Raw genomic sequence first — 19,494 nt, 5'->3', positions numbered from 1 at the left:
CAGTTGTCTGGGAATCCTAACAGTACATGTTTTCTAGGTATTCTCAAACTCACAAGTGAAATAAATAGTGCCAGCTGTGGAGGTGCAATGCTGGTGATACAGAGGAGCAATGCTGGTGATACAGAGGAGCAATGCTGGTGGTCAGAGGAGCAATGCTGGTGATACAGAGGAGCAATGCTGATGAAACAGAAGAAATGCTGGTGGTCAGAGGTGCAATGTTGGTGATCAGAGGTGCAATGTTGGTGATCAGAGGTGCAATGTTGGTGATCAGAGGTGCAATGCTGGTGATAGAGGAGCAATGTTGATAATACAGTGGTGCAATACTGGTGATCAGAGGAGCAGTGCTGATGATACAGAGGTACAATGCTGATGAAACAGAGAATAAATGCTGGTGATCAGAGGAGAGTGCTGGTGGTCAGAGGGGCAGTGCTGGTGGTCAGAGGGGCAATGCTGGTGATCAGAGGGGCAATGCTGGTGATCAGAGGAGCAGTGCTGGTGATCAGAGGAGCAGTGCTGGTGATACAGAGGAGCAATGCTGATGATACAGAGGTGCAATGTTGATGATACAGAGGTGCAATGCTGGTGATCAGAGGAGCAATGCTGATGATCAGAGGTGCAATGCGGATGATCACCTAGTTAAGCAATTATTTACTACTGGGCAATGCGCAAAATATTCTGGAAACCCCTACGGCGCCTGTGTTATACTGAGTGTACGCACAAAGGACCACTCGTATTGGAAATGGCAAGGGGAAAACATGGACATTCCTGGGCGGTGACGTAAGTGGGCATGATATGTGTGGGTCAGTGAAAGCAGCTGCATTCTCATACACAGAGCCGCAGTCACTAAAGCCATGTTTAGACGGAGACATTACACCTGGCATGGGGCTGGTGCAAATGTCAAGGGTGGATTGTCCAGACCCACCGGCAGTGTGGTAGCGTGCACGGGCACAGAAAGTGGGCGTCTCAGGGCTTACACAATCTGGCACATGCTAGTACACAAGTGTGAAACTAGCATTTGCATGTTATCACTGCCGCAAATGCACAAAAAAACACAGCAGCAGCGACCGTGGGCACCTCTAATACCGGCCCTAAATGTTATGTTCCCATGGCAATGACTTTCTGCGTTGCAGCCAGACCTTCACGAGTCTATGGGATTTCCATCTGTGTAAGAAATTATGGTGTTTCTAAGGATTCTGTCTAATCAGATATTGATCTTAGATGTACAGAACCAGATTATTATATTCAAGACAGATATGTATAAGCAAGGAAGGGCTTTCTAATCACAAATCTGTTTTCTCAGCTAAATCTGTAAGTATGTTCCCTATTTTAAAGATATTGTTCCCTGTTTGACACTATAACAGGGTATACAATCGGGAAACCGGCTGCCTTAATACCGACAGCCGGCTTCTCGACTGTCATATCCCGGCGAGGTGAAATGCCGGGCGTCTAGATGTAGATGCCTGACATTTCCCCGACGCCGGGAGACAGGCATCCCTATCGAAGGGATGCCGGGCCCCGCGAGCAGATAGCCGCCGGGGGGATGGCACTTTTAGGGGGGATTAGGTTTAGGGCACCCGGGGGGGGGATTTAGGGATAGGCAACCCCCGGGAGGGTTAGGCTAGGGGGAGGGAGGGTTATGGTTAGGCACCCCCCCCGGGGGACTTAGGTTTAGGCAGCGGGGAAGGGGGTGTTAGGGTTAGGCACTTAGAGGGGGGATTAGGGTTAGGCACTTGGGGGGGATGTTAGGAGTAGGCACCCCTAAGGAGGGTTAGGGGGTTAGGTTAGTTTATATTTACCTTAGCAACGATCAGGATTTCCAGCGCTGTCGGGCTTCCGCGGCCGGCGGTATTTCATACTGATTCCTATAACAGTACTGTCATTTTATAATCAGAGCGTGTTCTTTATCTCTATGCGGCTGTGAGTGCCTCCCCTGATACCTAAGTACATTGTCCAGAGATGTACTATATTGTGTATGACTATTGTGCTGTCATTTCAGCATTTAATACTAGCACTGTGATGCCACGTGTCCTGGTGTAGACTGGGCATATATACACAGCTGTCACCAGGAGTATCCCAGGCGTATATACTACTAGTGCTGAGCTACAGTATACCTATTTATGGCCTAGCCTGCAATCTAAGAAACATGCGCCTTTTTCTGGTACGCGTTTCGCACTTGCGATTCTGTCCAACTCAGCATCAGTCCCTTTACAATAAAATAAATATTCTGATGTTAATCATCTGTAAAATGTTGAATGTTATAATCTACAATAGAAAAAAAAAAAACGCATAAAACACACTTTGCTTTTAAAAACATATTTGATGAATTCATACGATGGTTTGAATTTTGAACAATTTTTTTTTTGAGCAGAACTATAAAAACTTCTCTGTACATTTATAAAATCAGATTATTTCTGTGGGACGGAGGCTGTAAAGTGACACCAGTTATAAGGCAACATTATACACATCCAGCATTGACAGTTACTGGAAGAACGAGTTCCGGGGTTTCTCACACACTGTATTGATGCTGATTTGTTTTATGCGTTTCGTGTAGTTTGGAGAACACACCTGAAGGAAACACAATGTGCAGATGGGAAGCATCAAACAAATGGAGGTACATTAATATAAACTGTTCCACAGGAAATATAGCAGAATGCTTCACATAGCAGCCAGTCCTTTCCAAACGGACATCATCTGTTTGGCTGCTGTGGGCGTCTCTAGTTACCTATACAACAGTTTTGTCCCTAAACCGAATTAAATTGAGAAACACAGATTGACCTGAAGGATTCAGAGCAAACAAACCACATAAACACATTTATCTACATGAATCAGTCTGGTACTCGGGGGGAGGGGTAAAAGAGCACCTCTCATAGACCGTCTCCACACCTAAAAGGATTAATGTTCTGGATGAATGTAGGAAGAGACGACTAACTAATAATTACAAGATAACACCGAATGATAAAATCAGTGCCCAGGAGAGATGTAGCAGCACAGTGTGTGGACCATCAAGACTCTGCAGCAACAAGCAGAGCAGCCACTAGGGGGCTGCATGAGCTGATGCACGGGGCCCTATTTGTGTGGGAGCCCTTGAAGACAAATCTCAGTACCAGCAGTAAACCAGAGAGGCGCCCAGGTCTGTAAGTTATAATGGGAGCTGGGCTTGGAAATAAGGCACAAGGAAGTTTCGAAAAAAAAATCACTGATAGTCTTTTGTTGCCTCCACAGGGAGACATTATAAGAGCTATTGCACGTAGATTCATGGCTATTCCCAGGTCACATTGTCACCGCATGGCTAAATACCCAGTGGATGGTGGGTCACACACGCTGCTGCTGCCAGCTCCTTGCAGAACTCCTCCAGGACCACCACTCCTCGGCACAGAGTTTCATGAGCCAACCTGCGGGGGAAAATACAGATAAATACTGTGTGTATTTGGCCCTACACAATACAAACTACATACAAAAATATTATGTATTATTCCAATAATAACAGCAAAAACCAAATAAAACAATAATAATAAATATAATAATAAGTCACTGGGGTGTTTATACAGTGCATGGACCTGCTCACCACATAACCTGTACGCCATCAGCACGGGTAACCCGGCCTTATAAGTACAAAAGGGGACACTTTTTTGTTATCTTCCTTGAAGCTCCTTATGACAACTTCGAAGTGAGAAACATTTTTTAAATAAAAGGAGAATAACTTGAATCCATAGAAATATCTTTAGCAGAATCTAACAATTCCACACAGACTTCTAGATAACGTGCCCAAAGTATATGACCTTACGTGATTGCAGTTCAACAAAGAAGGGGAACCTGTAACCCCCTATTAGTGTCTGTACTCACGGCTCATCCGGCGTTTCCCCCAGCAATTGTTTTCTTACAAGACGCAGCATCTCTTGGAAATTTGCCACTCGCAGAGATCGCTGAGCAAGGTCTGCTACCACCTGCGAGAGGGATTTATTTTTTTAATGAAAAAGTTGATTATTAATAAATAGCAGTATAGAGAGACAGAACTATGTCATGTAAGGAATGGGTATAAAATCCCGGCGCTGGCAGCCCGAAGGGAGAAGATCCCGACAGGGCAGGTAAGTACCCTTCCCCTACCCCTCTGCCCGCTCTAACCGTCCCTTAGTGGTGACTAACCCCACTACGCCCCCTAACCTAACCCTCCACCCCGCGGCTAACGCTGAGGGTGCCCTGGAATTACCTCATTCAGGCTGGCATCGTTCGGCGTTCTGGCATCGGGATTAAGATAGGCGTCGGTATTTCGACACCTGTTTTAAGTCCCATTTTGGGATTCGGATGTCGGTATTGAGAACTACATCCCTCATATAACAATATAGGAAAAGCACAGAAGGACACAGAATAAGGGAATGAGTGTCAGACAGTGGGATGGAGAGAAAAGGGGTGAGTTGTAGATAGAGGAACTGAGGCAATATGGGTGAGGAGCAGACAAGTAGAAAAAGGAGGGGGGTTTAACCCCCTATTGTTCCTCAGCACACTGAATAGTACCTGCAACAATATATGAAGGGGCGCAGTGCAATTCACATATATTTTAACCCCTTTTTCCAACACACATTAATTAGTCTTACACAGCTATACTTTACACTGCACTGTCACTCTTTTTCCATTTTTCGTGTGATGCCCTGGGGGGGTCCAGGGCTGGACGTTTTTCGGGGTGCACTGCACCCCGGATGTGAACCCCTTAGTGTTAGGGACTGCTAGAGACAGAGAAGCCGTGACGTGGCCTAGCAGCTTCCCATGTATTTGCAAATGCATGCAACTAATATCTCTGAATTCTATGACCATATAGTCTTCATATATTGTTGCAGGTACTATTCAGTGTGCTGAGGAACAATAGGGGGTTAAACCCCCCCCCTTTTTCTACTTAGTATGACCCATCCCTTTCATGCACCTGATTAATGCTGCTAGATTGATTGAGCAGCTGCTATTTTTTGTTTAGAGGAGCAGATAAGGACAGACGCAAAGGGGGCGAGTTGTAGATAGGAGGACAGTGACAAAGGGAGTGACGACAGACAGGAGGACTGAAGCAAAGGGGGTGAGGGTCAGAGAGGAAGACAGAGACGCAAAGGGGGTGAGGGACAGACAGGACATAGGCAAAGGATGGACAGGGGCAAAGGGGGTGAGTTGTAGATAGGAGAACAGGGGCAAAGGGGGTGATGGGCTTAAAGGAGGACAGGGGCAAAGGGGGTGATGGGCTTAAAGGAGGACAGCCACGAAAGCTGTGATCAGCAGTCATGGGGGACAAAGAGGGTAAATTGCAGACAGGGGGTGACTGGCAGATAGAGAGACAGAGGCAAAGGGGGCGAAGGCCAAATTGGTACAGAGACAAAGGAGATGAGGGTCATACAGGGGGACAGAGACAATAAGGATTTGTTATTCAAAAAATATAGGGATTTGTTCAGGGGTCTGAATAGCTGTGTAACACACTATATACACATTACAAATATCAACTTCTGACATGTCTGAGACAATATAAATGTACAGTTGTGAAGGTCACAAGATGCCTTTCCATACTGGACTGCAGCGGTGGCCTGTCACATGTCCTCATCTAATAGAAATGTATGTGCACTCCATCAACTCCCTGATGACAGTAACTGCAGGCGCAGTCTCACCCGTACAAGCACAGAGAAGAGTGTGCGGGCGCCTGGGGCCAGACTGATGAAGGGATCCAGAAGATATTCCTGGATATGTGGATGAGGGAAGAGGGCAATGCGGGTGAGCAAGGACGTGACTTGTAGATTCACTTCGTAGGGCTGAAAAACACAACATGAGACATCATTGGATGGTGATGGGAAGAGATCCCAATAAAGCAGTAACTGGATAGTAGAGTAAAACTTAAAGAAAGACGGTATAGAAAGTAGTGAGTGAAGTGGGAGTTGAGGAAGCCAGTACTTTGGGGGAGATTTATCAAACCAATCAGCTTCTGTCATTTCTTCTTCAGGGTCCATAGGGCTCCACAGGGGAGACAATAGGGTGTAGGTGGGACCTGGAGGACCGGACACCAACAGCAAAGCTTTTCAATCTCAGGATGCTCTGGTCCTTCCCCCTATACCCCACCCACAGCCTGAGGGCAACTCAGTTTTGTTGGTGTACGGTAGGAGCTGGATCACCATTTTTAACAGTGGGGCTGCTTCATGCAGGCCAAGCTTATTTTTATGATTTATTTAAATTTCTAGTTATTTTACTACTGAGCATCAGCACGAGATAATCCCCTGGACGTCTGCGCTGCTGCTCCATCGCCCCTCCGCGGCGTCTTGACACCAGCCCTCGGCTAGGTACTCCCGGCGGGGCTCCAAAGGGGACTAGCTAGCAGGCTCCCCGGACCCCAGACTGCAGCCCGGAATCCAGGGGACAGGTAAATCAGATCCCCGTTTGCGGGGACCCGCGTCTTTGCGCAGTCTTGCTTCCGGTCAGGGGAGACAGATCGGAGACACTGATGTGGAAACTGTTTCATCCAGCACTCCACTATACCACCAGGGCGTATATATATCACTGGCACAGGGCATATTTTACAGACCGGTGGTCAGCAAAGGGGGAAGGCGTGCTCCCTGCAGCCCCTCCCCCAGCTCAGGGTGCCATTCCACTGCGGTCTTGCTGTTCTCTGAGCTGCTCCTCCCTTACCATCCGCCCCTCAGAGACTCACAGCAGCCATTTTCTGCAAGCAGGTCTCTGGGAACGCTGGGTCCAATCTCCCTGTATACCCCTCCCAAGGGCCAGGTTATACAGCGCTATATCCTACCAGCCACTGCGTTCTGTGTAGTTGATTTTAGTGCCCACTGCAGTTATATTGTTTTTTTCTGCGTTTGTATGTGACTTCTGCTAGTGCTGATCTCTATTTTATATACTGTCAAGTTTATACCTTTCCCTTTATTCTACTACAACCCTGGCATACTAAGGTATAGGAGGTTCATTGTAGCTCACATCTCCCTATATTTGTGAGGGCTATCACATACTATATAGCGCGGTTGCGCACTACACTGTGCCATATTACACATACATCTGGGTTGCTCACTGCACTGTCAGATTGTGTATATTATTCTTCTTGTGGCTATGTCTGGCAGAGGCAAGAATAAAAAGCAGCCTGCTGCTACTGTTCCTACTCTGGTGTCTTGTAAGTCCTGCTCAGCGGGCTTAGCCCCAGAGGACCTCATTCAGGATGGTTTTTGTGCAACTTGTTATACCGCTTTGGGCCCATCAGCCCCGGTGTCCTCTCCTCAGGACCCACCCTTTTCACAGGTGCTGCCAAAAACTGCGGACCACCTAGCTGTCCCCGTGGTAGCACACCCCATGAGATGGCCACAGCAGGTGCTCCTGCAAATCCTTTGTCTCCCCCATGGGTAGATGTACTTTCTACCTCAGTACAGAGTCTGGTGTATATCTCCACAGCCTTTCAGCAAATGCTACAAAAAGAGAGACCTTTACCTAGTAAACCTACTAAGCCTGCTGTGTTATCTTCCCAGTCCACCCAGCTATCAGATTCTGATGTATCATCTGGGGAGGCAGGAGACGCAGACCTCGCTCCTCGGGAGATGGGCAGTCCCCCTTTAAATTGAATATACCTGCATTGCTGAGAGCTGTATAATCTAATCTGCAAAGAGAAAAGGCAGAACCTGCTCCTAAGGCAAAACAGACACTTTTTAAACGATAAACGGTAGTTTTACCAGAGTTTCCTCACTCTGACCAGCTATCTGATAACATGAGTGAGGAATGGAATATGCCCAGTAAAAGATTTCAGCTGCCTAAACGTTTAAGTTCCTTTTACCCCCTTCCCGCTACTGATTGCACTAAATGGGAAGTTTTCCCAGCAGTGGATTCCCACATAACATGTCTGGTCAAGAATGCTACCTTACCCATCCATACTGCAACCTCCTTGAAGGAAACTACGGATAGAATGATGGAAGCTTGTCTAAAATCTATATACTCTCTTACAGGAGTTATTACTCGTCCTGCTAGGGCAGCGGTCGGGGAACAGGGGTAAATTACCCCACATGGGGTAAAAATGAAATTCCTGGGGGTAATGGACGGACAGCCGGGCATACATATGAATCACTCTATAATATAGAATGATTCATATGCATGCCCGGCTGTGCTGCAGGGGAGGCTCTAAGCCGGACGCCCGCTGAGATGTTATTACCAGCGGGCGCCCGGCTCCTTCCCAGCAGCGCCGCGTTACCCGGAGGCTGGAATTCTCTTCTGAACTCCAGCTTCCGCCTCTTTCCATGCGCACTATGGGAGGAACGTCATGACGTCTCTCCCATAGTTCCGAGGAGCAGCCAGGCGGACAGGACAGCGGCGGATGCAGGAGCGGGGATTAAGGTTTTTTTTTTTTACAAGCGGCACTACTGGGGCATTATATGGGGGCATTACTACAGGGGCATAACTATGGGGGCACTACTACAGGGGCAAAACTATGGGGGCACTACTATTAGATTTCCTTTTCAAATCAAGGGGGTAACGTCGGCATATGTAAATATATTTTGTGGTAAAAGGTAAAAAAGTTCCCTGACCCCTGTGCTAGGGTGTTGGGCAGAGGCCCTAGAAGAGACATTTCCCCCTGATGCTTCGAGGGAACAGCTGTCCTACATATCTCACATTAGAGATGCAGCCTATTTAGGTGAAGCAGCTATGGATATGGCTCTCAGCCTCCAAGGCATCTTCCACATCTGTAGTGGCCCGCCGTATTGTTGGAAGGCAGATTTGGACTCTGGAGTCTCTGCCTTATTATGGGGATATCCTGTTTAGACCAGAATTGGACAAAATTATGACTAATTTGGCTGCTTCCAAGACAGCTTTCCTGCCCTTTGCATATAATGCGAAGCCTCGGATGTCATCCTGTCGTCCACATCAGACGCCTGGGTAAGAGAAGTGGTCTCCCACGGATATTCACTATCCTTCCTAAGGCTACTCTCCCAGCAGTTCTTTTGCACAGGACCTCCATCGGACCAAGTAAGGCCCTGCTGCTCCAAAAAGCCATTCAGTCCTTACTGATTTCAGGAGTAATAATTCCTTTCCCCTCCTCACAACGAGGCAAGGGCTATTATTCTACCCTTTTCTTAGTTAAGAAGTGTAATGGGTCTCATCGGCATATCCTCAAATCTCTGAACAAGTTTATCAGGGTGCCCAGGTTTCGTATGGAAACCCTCCGCTCTATTATCCTAGCTATGGAGCCTGGGGATTTTATGGTGTCTCTGGACATTCAAGACGCTTACCTACATGTACGTATAGTGCCTTCTCCTCAACAATATCTCCGGTTGGAGAGTTATGGCGGCCTCTCTTTGTTGTCAAAGAATCAAACTACTCCCATACTTGGACAATCTCTTACTGTTGGCCAGCTCCCCAGAGATTCTTCACCACCATCTGCAGGTAACCATTGCCTTTCTACAAACGCACGGTTGGCTAATCAACTGGAAAAAGTCTTCCCTGACACCTTCTCAAAAAATGGTACATTTGGGAGCCATCCTTGACTCAGGTTCAGAGAATCTTCCTAACTGCAGACACGATCTCAATAATACAGAACCGAGTGCGCAGACTGCTCCGCAGTCGCCGAGTGTCGATTCACTCTGCATTGCAGACCTTGGGATCCATGGTGTCCACCTTCGACATGGTGAAGTTCGCTCAGTTTCACTACAGGCCCCTACAACACCTGATCCTCTCCAGATGGAACGGGCTACCCCATTTGCTCAAATCCCAGATGATGGGCCTCCACCATGGAGGTTCACCTGTCCCTAGTCTGGTGGCTACAGACATCCCATTTAGACAAGGGTTGCCCCTTTTGGATCCCGAACTGGGCTCTCCTCGCCACGGACACAAGCCTCCGAGGGTGGAGCGCAGTGACCGGCCAGCATTCTTCCAGGGCTGGACTCAAATTGAGGCAGTTTTACCAATCAACGTCCTCGAACTTCGAGCATCTACAGAGCTCTCACTCTGGCTCAGGATATTCTTCAGGGCAGGCCAGTACAAGTACAGTCCCAACACGCCACCTCAATTACCAAGGAGGCACTCAGCGGGCTTAGCCCCAGAGGACTTCATTCAGGATGGGCTTTGCATTAATTGTTACACAGCCCCAGTGTCTCTCCCTCAGGACCCACCCTGGACGGCCTTTTCTCAGATGCTGGCAAAAATTACGGAACAGAGAGCGGTCCACGCAGTGCCTCCCCCTGTGGGATGGCCATAGCCGATACTCCCATCAAATCCTTTGCCTCCCCAATGGGTAGACATGCTGTCTATCTCAGTACAGAGTTTGGCTACTATCTCTACAGCCTTGCAGCAAATGCTACCCAGGGAAAAGTCTTTACCTACTAAACCCTCTAAATGTGCTCTGTTATCCTCCCAGTCCACTCCGTTATCTGATTCTGACATATCATCTGGGGAGGCAGAAGACGCAGACCTCTCTCACTCTAACTCTGTCTCCGGAGAAGAGGAGCCACTCTCTAAACTAGATATACCTGCTCTTATCAGAGCTGTAAAATCCAGAGTTCCCTCAATCAGACCAGCTATCTGATCACATGAGTGAAGCATGGAATATGCCTGGTAAAAGGTTTCAAACTCTAAAACGGTTCAGTTCTTTACCCTCTTCCAGCTATTGATTGCACTAAATGGGAAGTTCCCCCAGCGGTGGATTCTCATGTAACTCGTTTGGTTGAAAATGCCACGTTATCCATTCATACTGCTACCTCCTTGAAGGAGACTACAGATAGACGTATAGAAGCTTGTCATAAATCTATTTACTCTCTTGCAGGAGCTATTAATCGTCCTGCTAGGGCTACGGCCTAGGTGACGAAAGGCAGAGGCCCTAGAAGAAACACTTCCCCCAGATGCTTCAAGGGAGCAACTCTCCTATGTATCTCACATTAGGGATGCAGCCTCCTACTTACGTGAGGCAGCTATGGATATGGCTCTCCTGGCCTCCAGGATATCTGCCACTTCGGTAGTGGCCCGTCGTATCATTTGGCTCTTTTCCTGGAAAGCAGATTCAGACTCAAAACAGGCTCTGGAGTCTCTCCTTTAATCAGGAGACATCCTATTTGGTCCAGAGCTAGATAAAATTGTGACTACTTTGGCAGCTTCCAAGGCCACGTTTCTGCCCTCTACCTATAATACAAAACCTAGGACGTCATCCTTTCATTCCATTCGCCCTCAAGGCAAAGCCGAGGGTTAGTCCTTTCTATGGCAACAGACATCAGCCAAGGCCTCCAAGTCTAGGGCCAAACAGGCCTGGGCTACTAGACGTCCACCTGTCAAGACTGCAGACAAGCCTGCAGCCTGACGGGATGGGCCTCTCCCAGTGTGGGAGGCCGACTTCTTGAATTCGCCCAGGTTTGGCATCCCACGGAAACGCCCTCTCCTTCCTGAGGCGACCCCCCAACAGTTCTTTTGCACAGGACCTCCATTGGACTCATCCAAGGCCCTGCTGCTCCGCAAAGCCATTCAGTCCTTACCGAATTCAGGAGAAATAATTTGGGTCCCCTCCTTACGACGGGGCAAGGGCTATTATTCTACCATTTTCTTAGTTCAGAAGCCCAATGAGTCTCATCGGCCTATCCTCAATCTCAAATCTCTGGACAAGTTTATCAGGGTGCTCAAGTTTCGTATGGAAACTCTCCGTTCTATTATCCTAGCTATGGAGCCTGGAGATTTTATGATATCCCTGGACATTCAGGAAGCTTACCTACATGTACCTATATAGCGCCTTCTCATCAACAAAATCTCTGGTTTGCTATACTACAGCAGCATTACCAATTTCAGGCACTCTTGTTGTTCTCTCAACGGCCCCTTGGGTCTTTACCAAGATCATGGCAGTTATGGCGGCCTCTCTTCGTCATCAAGGGATCAGACTGCTCAGCACTACAGTACAGACTCCTTCACAATCGCAGAGTGTCGAATCACTCTGCAATGCGGGCCTTGGGATCAATGGTGTCCACCTTCGACATGGTGGAGTTCTCCCAGTTTCACTCCAGGCCCCTACAACACCCGATCCTCTCCAGGTAGAACGGGCTACCCAATCTGCGTAAATCCAAGATAAGCCTCCCCCCAGAGGTTCACCAGTCTCTAGCCTGGTGGCTACAGACTCCCCGTTTAAACCAGGGTCATCCCTTTTGGATCCCGGACTGGGCTCTCCTCACCATGGACGCAGGCCTCTGAGCATGGGGCGCAGTAACCGGCCAACACTCCTTCCAGGGCCGATGGTCCCCAGTCGAGACAATGTTGCCAATCAACATCCTGGAAATTCGAGCCATCTACAGAGCTCTCACTCTGGCTCAGAATATTCTGAAAAACAGGCCATTACACGTACAGTCCGACAACGCCACAGCTGTGGCCTACCTCAATCATCAAGGGGGCACTCGAAGTCAATCAGCAATGAGAGAAGTGTACCGCATTCTCACATGGGACGCAATCTCCCAGCCATCTCTGCAGTGTTCATCCCGGGGATTTTCAATTGGGAAGCGGATTTTCTCACCCGTCACGACATGCATGCAGGAGAATGGTCTCTACATCCAAAAGTCTTTCAGCTTCTGGTGGGCAAATGGAGTCTTCCAGAAGTGAATCTCATGGCCTCAAGATGCCTTGTCGGTTACACGGACCTTCCAGTTGGCATATCTCTTCCCTCCAATATCCCGGCTTCTTTGAGTGCTTCGGAAATTCAGATAGGAGGGAGGCACAGTCCTGTTAATAGCTCCGGCTTGGCCCAGACGTCATTGGTATTCGGATCTTACTCCTCAAGTTCCTCTACGAGTACACCCTGTCTCAGGGTCCATGTCTACATCCAGACCTTGCCCGTCTGTCTTTAACGGCTTGGCTCTTGAGACATCCTTCCTAACGGCTAAGGGATTCTCCAGCGCTGTGATCCAGACCATGCTCAGAGTACATAAACCGTCCACAGAATTTGACATTCATATTTCCAATGGTGTGCTCCACGAGACTATGAACCTCGGGTCTTTAAAGTTTCTGGAATTCTTGACTTTCTTCAGGCTGGACTGGATCTAGGCCTCCGCCTAGCATCTCTCAAAGTGCAAGTTTCTGGTTTCAACGTAAGATTGCTTCTATATCGGATGTCCACACCTTCATGCAAGGTGTTCTACAGATACAACCTCACTTTGTCCCTCCTGTGGCTCCATGAGATTTGTCAGTGGTGCTCAAAGCACTTCAGGAACCTCCATTAGAACCTCTGGAATCGGTGGATATCACATTTTTTGATATTTCATCAGGATAGAGCTGTTCTTCGAACACGCCCAGGCTTCCTTCCCAAGGTGGTTTCTCGCTTCCACCTGCATGCAGAATTTGTGATTCCGCTCTTTAATTCACCAGACCTCTTGGCAGGTGAGGCATCTTTGGACGTGGTCCGTGTTCTAAATATCTACATGGACCGTACTACTTCCACAAGGAAATCGGACTCATTCTTTGTCCTATATGGATTGCACAAGAAGGGATGGCCAGCTAACAAACAGACTCTTGCCAGATGGATTCACATGACTATCTCACAGGCTTACATGCAGATTGGCCCTCCTGTGCCGGCTACAGTATCTGCTCATTCTACTCGCTCTGCGGGTCCCTCGTGGGCAGCCCGGCGTGGCTCCTCTGCTGAATAGATATGGAAGGCGGCCACGTGTTCTTCTGTCCACACCTTTATGCCTTTGATACATTTGCCTCTGAGGATGCTTCCTTCGGGCGAAGGGTTCTCCTCTCAGCTCAGAAGAGTTTTCACCCTTGAACAACTGCTTTGGGACATCCCCATTGTCTCCCCTGTGGAGCATTATACACCCTGAAGAAGAAAAGGAAAGTTATGGTAAAACTTACCCTTGTTAACTCTCTTTCTTCGAAGTTCATAGGGTCCACAGGGCACCCGCCCTGACGCACCTGGCTTCTATGGGTTTTTTCTCTTGGTCACTGGTTTCCTTCTCTGTGTGAGTGTGTGATTCTTCAGTTTACCAATCTTCCTTCTCTCCTATACTGCCCCTGCCTTGGGCTTCTTAACAAAACTGAGTTGCCCTCAGGCTGTGGGCGGGGTATAGGGGGAAGGACCGAGCATCCTGGGATTGAAAAGCTTTGCTGTTAAGGTGTCCGGTCCTTCAGGTCCAGGGGCGGATTGGTCCGCCGGGAAACCGGGCTGGTTCCCGCTGGGCCGGCCCCCTCAGTGGCCGGCGGCCAGCCAGCACTTACCCACCTCCCCACTGCCGCGATCGGAGCTCAGCTCCGATCGGGCAGCATTCTCCTGTAGCGCATGCGCAAACGCAGGTGTGCTGATGAAAAAAAAAAAGGCTGACGGGGGAGCTGCTGCACAGCCGCAGCATCTCCCCCCACAAGCCTTTGCGGAGCCTGTCAGTCACCACTGACGGCTCCGCCTCCATTCATCCCCTCTGCGACCCGAACCGGCTCCCCACCTCCAGGCAGCAGTGGACACAGTGACGCCGCGCGACGAGCTGCGGACAGACAGAGGAGCGGTAAGTGGCGGCAGTGGCTGCATGGGGAGAATGGGGGGGGGGCAGGTTAAGAAAAACACTGGGGCTGTTGAGAATGTGCATGACACCCGTGCTGGGGCACACAGGGGCTGCGGGGAATGAGACTGAGACACACTGGGGCTGACACACACATAGAGGCTGGGGGAAGTGATGCTGAGACACACACACATAGGGGCTGGGGTAAATGAGGCTGACACACTGCGGCTGAGACACACTGGGGCTAGGACACATGGGCTGAGACACACACTGGGGCTGGGGAATGGGGTTGAGACACACACATAGGGGCTGGGGGGAAAGAGGCTGAGACACACACATAGGGGCTGGGGGGAAAGAGGCTGAGACACACACATAGGGGCTGGGGGGAAAGAGGCTGAGACACACACATAGGAGCTGGGGGGAAAGAGGCTGAGACACACACATAGGAGCTGGGGGGAAAGAGGCTGAGACACACACTGGGATTGGGGAATGAGGCTGAGAGCTACAGGTGGGCCTGGGTATGGAGAGGCGCTGGGGGTCCTGAGAGACATATGGGATCCCGGAGAGAGACATGAAGGCCTGGAGATGGAGACACACAGAGAGCCTGGAGAACCACATGGGGCCTGAGGATGGAGAGACGTAGGGAGGCCTGGAGTAACACTGGGGCCTGGAAAGACACAAATTGTTTGATCAGGGAAAGTCATATTTTCCCTGCACAAACACTTCTGTTACTATACATTATCTGGTTATGATGATGACATTGGTTACATTTCTACGTAAACAGGCATCTTCAAGACATCTACATGAATAGTGAATACCGGCTGAAGACGTTGCCCAGAGAGGCTCAATTTCTTCAGAGTTTCCCCGTTGCAGAGAAACCACAATATAGGTAAGAAAATAGACTTCCAAACTGACTGGCCTGTACCTAGTTCAGAAGGATGGGGGTCCCCAAAAAGAGTGAATCATTCAACAAGATTTCTGTTGCCGATCCTGCTCCCCTCAGTGGCTTGCAAAAGCACCTCCAGGTCCTAAGATTAGGGAGTATCCTGCCCTCCTCCACAGACCCCACCCCCTCAACAGACCCGCCCCCATAAGGGCTGCTTTCAGAAATTTCCCAGGCTGATTTTCCATCCCAATCCACCCCTGTTCAGGTCCCACCTACACCCCATTGTCTCTCCTGTGGACCCTATGGACTTCGAAGAAAGAGAGTTAAAAAGGGTAAGTTTTACCATAACTCTCCTTTTTTTCTAGCACAGTCTGTAAAACGACAGAAGCTGGTTGGTACTTTATCTCTCTCCAAGAATTGATAGATCTCCCCCTATGTGAGAAGGGTATGTGAGAGAGGTGCAGTGTAATATTGTACTCAGCGCACAGACCACACTGTGGAAGAGGTGAAGGATATACGTCAGTGTCAGACCCACAGTGATTAGAATATAAGATCATTACCTGATCCAGGATACTCCCCAGTCGATCCAGCAGGATCTCCAGGAAGTGTCCCTCATAGAATTCCTGTCCCGGGCCGCCGGTGCTCAGGGGTTGAGGGGACCCTGGCCACCCCCAGTGTGACGACTGTTGCCGGCAACCTCGGTACTGTGCAGACAGGGTAACACACAGCACAAATGTCACACAACTCATCACCAGTGTACTGCAGTAATGTCACAGAGCATAGTGGAACAGTATGGAAGGCATGGAGCATACAGCACAGTACACGCATACTGTGTGACTCAGCATAGCTCTAACACATCCATGATGTATTACAAAATAAATGCAGATGTCACAGAGCATAGTATTACTGTGTGTGACGCTGCGCTGTGTGATCTTGTCCATTGTCACAAAACAGGATCCACGTGTGACGCACAGCACAGGAATAACAGTATGACAATGTAATAGTGCTACCACTAGGTATATAACTATATACTGTATACAGGAAAATGTGCATTGGTCTCACCTGTACCAGGGCGTCCTGCAGGTAAGTGTCAAACCCTGTGTCTGAAGATTTCATGTCTTCAGGAACAAGGGACAGGAAACTGGGAAGGATAAGAAGAGCACAGTGTTGGACTAATCCATGACATTCCCAATCATTCAGATATCATCCTACTCCCCCCCTCACACCTATGCTGGCTGTCCCCCTCCCAATCATCCAGGTATCACACCACCTCTTCACCCTGCTCTATTCCCGCAGACTGCAACCCTCTATGCTGCTTATCCCCTATCCGAATAATCCAGATCTCCCTGATCTTCTCAGACTGCTCCCTCGCTGTAGACTCCCCACATCTATGCTAGATATCCCCTATCCCAATCGTCCAGTAATCCCCCCCCCCATTTTTTCCTCACCTCCTCACACTTTGTTCTGTCCCTGCAGGCTCCCCAGCTCTATGCTGGTTTCTTCCTGTTAGGCTCATCCCCGTGTCTGGGAATCCATCTGTGAAATATGGGTCTTCTTCCAGCTCACTGTAGAAGACAATATGGAGACAGTCACATAAAAGTGATAAATTGTTTAAAGCAGTACTAAGCCTAAGAACTAAGTCACTTTATATAAAAGCTAATATAACCAATTACAAACATTGTTATCACAGTACGGGACAAAATGTATTCAATGCATTATGTCACCCTCCTTATAACAGCACTCTCACTATGACACCAATGTTGGCTTCAGGATTAACTTGACAGGGTCCAGAGGTCGACAATGGCAGCACAGATGGTGTAATGGTTAGCATTACTGCCTCACAGCACTGAGGCCGTGGGTTCGATTCCAACTACGGCCCTAACTGTGTGGAGTTTGTATATTCTCCCTGTGCTTGCGTGGGTTTCCTCCGGGTACTCCGGTTTCCTCCCACACTCCAAAAAAAAAACTGGTAGGTTAATTGGTTCCCAACAAAAATGAACCCTAGTGTGTATGTGTGTGAGCATGTGATAGGGAACATAGATTGTAAGCTCCACTGGGGCAGGGATTGATGTGAATGGCTAACTATTCTCTGTAAAGCGCTGCGGAATATGTGTGCACTACATAAATAACTGGTAATAAATAAACTTAATTTTCTAGATGACAGGAAGTACTACATGATGTCATACTCAGGACTGTGCACAGGGGAGATTTGCACTGCAAGTGGATGCAGGCTGGTCTCACCTTCAGCAGAGGATGAGCTTCTGTGGTCAAAAACTTGGATGGAAAAGAAATTAGCTCAATTACGGGGCACACATATCTAATTGTATGATCATAAAATGTAACTATTATTTAGGTAATAAAATAGAATAGAACTAATGCAGTACCAAATCACAAAGGGCTACAAAGAACACACAAAGGAAAATGCACTTATACTGGGAGGTGGAGAAGTGAAACAGGAAAAAAGGGGAAAATATATAACTATAAAACACAATAGAGTGTAAGACACACTAATTAAAATGGTCAACTACGTTCTCTAATTTAACTGAAACTGCTTATCCACAGTCAATATAGTGGTAAATACATATAATCTCATAGGATAGTGAGGGGACACACTGAGTACAGGGGATTGCAGTACAATTATTGCTGCAAGGTAGAAGGTAATGACAGTAGGATGCAGGGATTTGTATTATCCATTTATGAGGTTCTGACAGTACTGCAGTATGAAATCAGTATTATTATTATTATTATAATTATTTACAGTTACTTGTATAGCGCCAGCATATTCAGCTGTGCTTTACAATTGGGAACAAAATAGTAATAAAACAAGACTGGGTAATAACAGACAGAGAGAGAGATAAGAGGGCCCTGCTCAGTAGCATACAATCTACATGCAAATGGGCAAATATATAGGCAAATAAGTGCTGCTTATTGGTCCAGCCAGACTGCAGAGGTTGTTGGTGGGCTGTATGATCTAGTCAGACAGTAATGTTGGCCTACGGTCACCTCTGCTGTCACCATTGTGCCTATGTATTGGACGTGTGATGAGAGAGTGAACACAGATTCTGCAATTTGTACCCTGGGTTGGGGTATCACAGTGCTGTGTCCACGTACCACAAATTCAAGAGAGCAGTTGATAAAGGTGGCAATACACAGCTGGAAACTCTCCTGTGTGACTGTGGAGGATTGCACAGCATTTTGCCATGGGGCTTGCTCACAAGTCCTGTCAGATTGTTGTACACTACTGGTTGAGGTTACATACTAGCGCCAGTCACTCATAGCACTGTTATGCAAGACTGATCCAGGTAATACATGGGGGTGTCATTTATCAGGTCAGGAAAGATCTCGTTCCCTACTGAAGTTACATTGACCATTCCCTCACTAAGGGGAGCTGCCTTACTCCGGGCTGACACAGCAGTGAGAGAAGGGTGAACTTTATGGCTATAGTTTAGAGACCTTACTAACAATGCAATGATATCTGATGGCTTAGTTTTACTATGTGCTTCAGGTTTTTTGTCCTACTGACAAGAAATTTTGACCCATGTGTCCAAAGACAAGGGATGAAATCTTGCAGTAAACTAGGTAACATGGCTGCCTACAATATACATAAGAATGGTGATTAATCGGACAATCTACACTCACAAATCTGTAATCAGCTTGAATTTATATTTAATAGATCTTTAAGCTCACAAGTGACTAAAATTGTGTAACATCCAGTTGTGTGTGGCAGGTACTAAACCATTCATGTGCTCGCATGATGACGCCGTCAAGAATGTCGTAACTCACTCTGTGCCTTCAAAGGCTTCACTCTCATTGGCCCGACTCTCCTCGTTAGTCGCTGACAGGTACTCCCGCGTCTCCAGGTTACGGACAATCAGGCTGTACGCTCCAATCTCCACGGGTAACTGAAGAATTTCCTCAAACAACCGCAGTGAACCGAGACTTATCTGTAGATAGGTAAAACATCCCATGTATTATTCACACAACACTCATCGTATCCATACCAGGAAGCAGTGAATTGTGAGACATAATACTGCACAGTATACTATATATGGGGAAAACAATGTTCCATAGCATAAGAGTACAGGCCAGTTATATAAGCATTATTGGAATCCAGAGTACCTTGAAATAGGTAACTATGATTTTGGGCGAATT

The 19,494-nt window shown here is 48.0% G+C and overlaps 1 protein-coding gene across 2 annotated transcripts in view; it reads right to left on the bottom strand.

Annotated features, from left to right (window-relative positions):
• Positions 1-2,320: 2,320 nt before the first annotated feature.
• FHIP2B (FHF complex subunit HOOK interacting protein 2B) overlaps positions 2,321-19,494 on the bottom strand; it is a 31,855-nt gene continuing 14,681 nt past the window's right edge. For both annotated transcript variants that reach the window (XM_088443257.1, XM_088443256.1), the window contains exons 11-17: positions 19,126-19,286; positions 16,791-16,907; positions 16,405-16,483; positions 15,903-16,046; positions 5,637-5,777; positions 3,844-3,944; positions 2,321-3,392 (exon numbers count right to left, since the gene is read on the bottom strand). In XM_088443257.1, coding sequence (XP_088299383.1) covers positions 3,290-3,392; positions 3,844-3,944; positions 5,637-5,777; positions 15,903-16,046; positions 16,405-16,483; positions 16,791-16,907; positions 19,126-19,286 — 846 coding nt within the window. In that variant the 3' untranslated portion in view covers positions 2,321-3,289. The remainder of the gene's footprint in view (positions 3,393-3,843; positions 3,945-5,636; positions 5,778-15,902; positions 16,047-16,404; positions 16,484-16,790; positions 16,908-19,125; positions 19,287-19,494) is intronic.

The sequence above is a fragment of the Taudactylus pleione genome, unplaced genomic scaffold, assembly GCF_031769625.1.
Source record: "Taudactylus pleione unplaced genomic scaffold, aTauple2 ptg000329l, whole genome shotgun sequence".
Lineage (NCBI taxonomy): Eukaryota > Metazoa > Chordata > Amphibia > Anura > Myobatrachidae > Taudactylus > Taudactylus pleione.
This window is presented reverse-complemented; position numbering and strand designations above follow the sequence as displayed.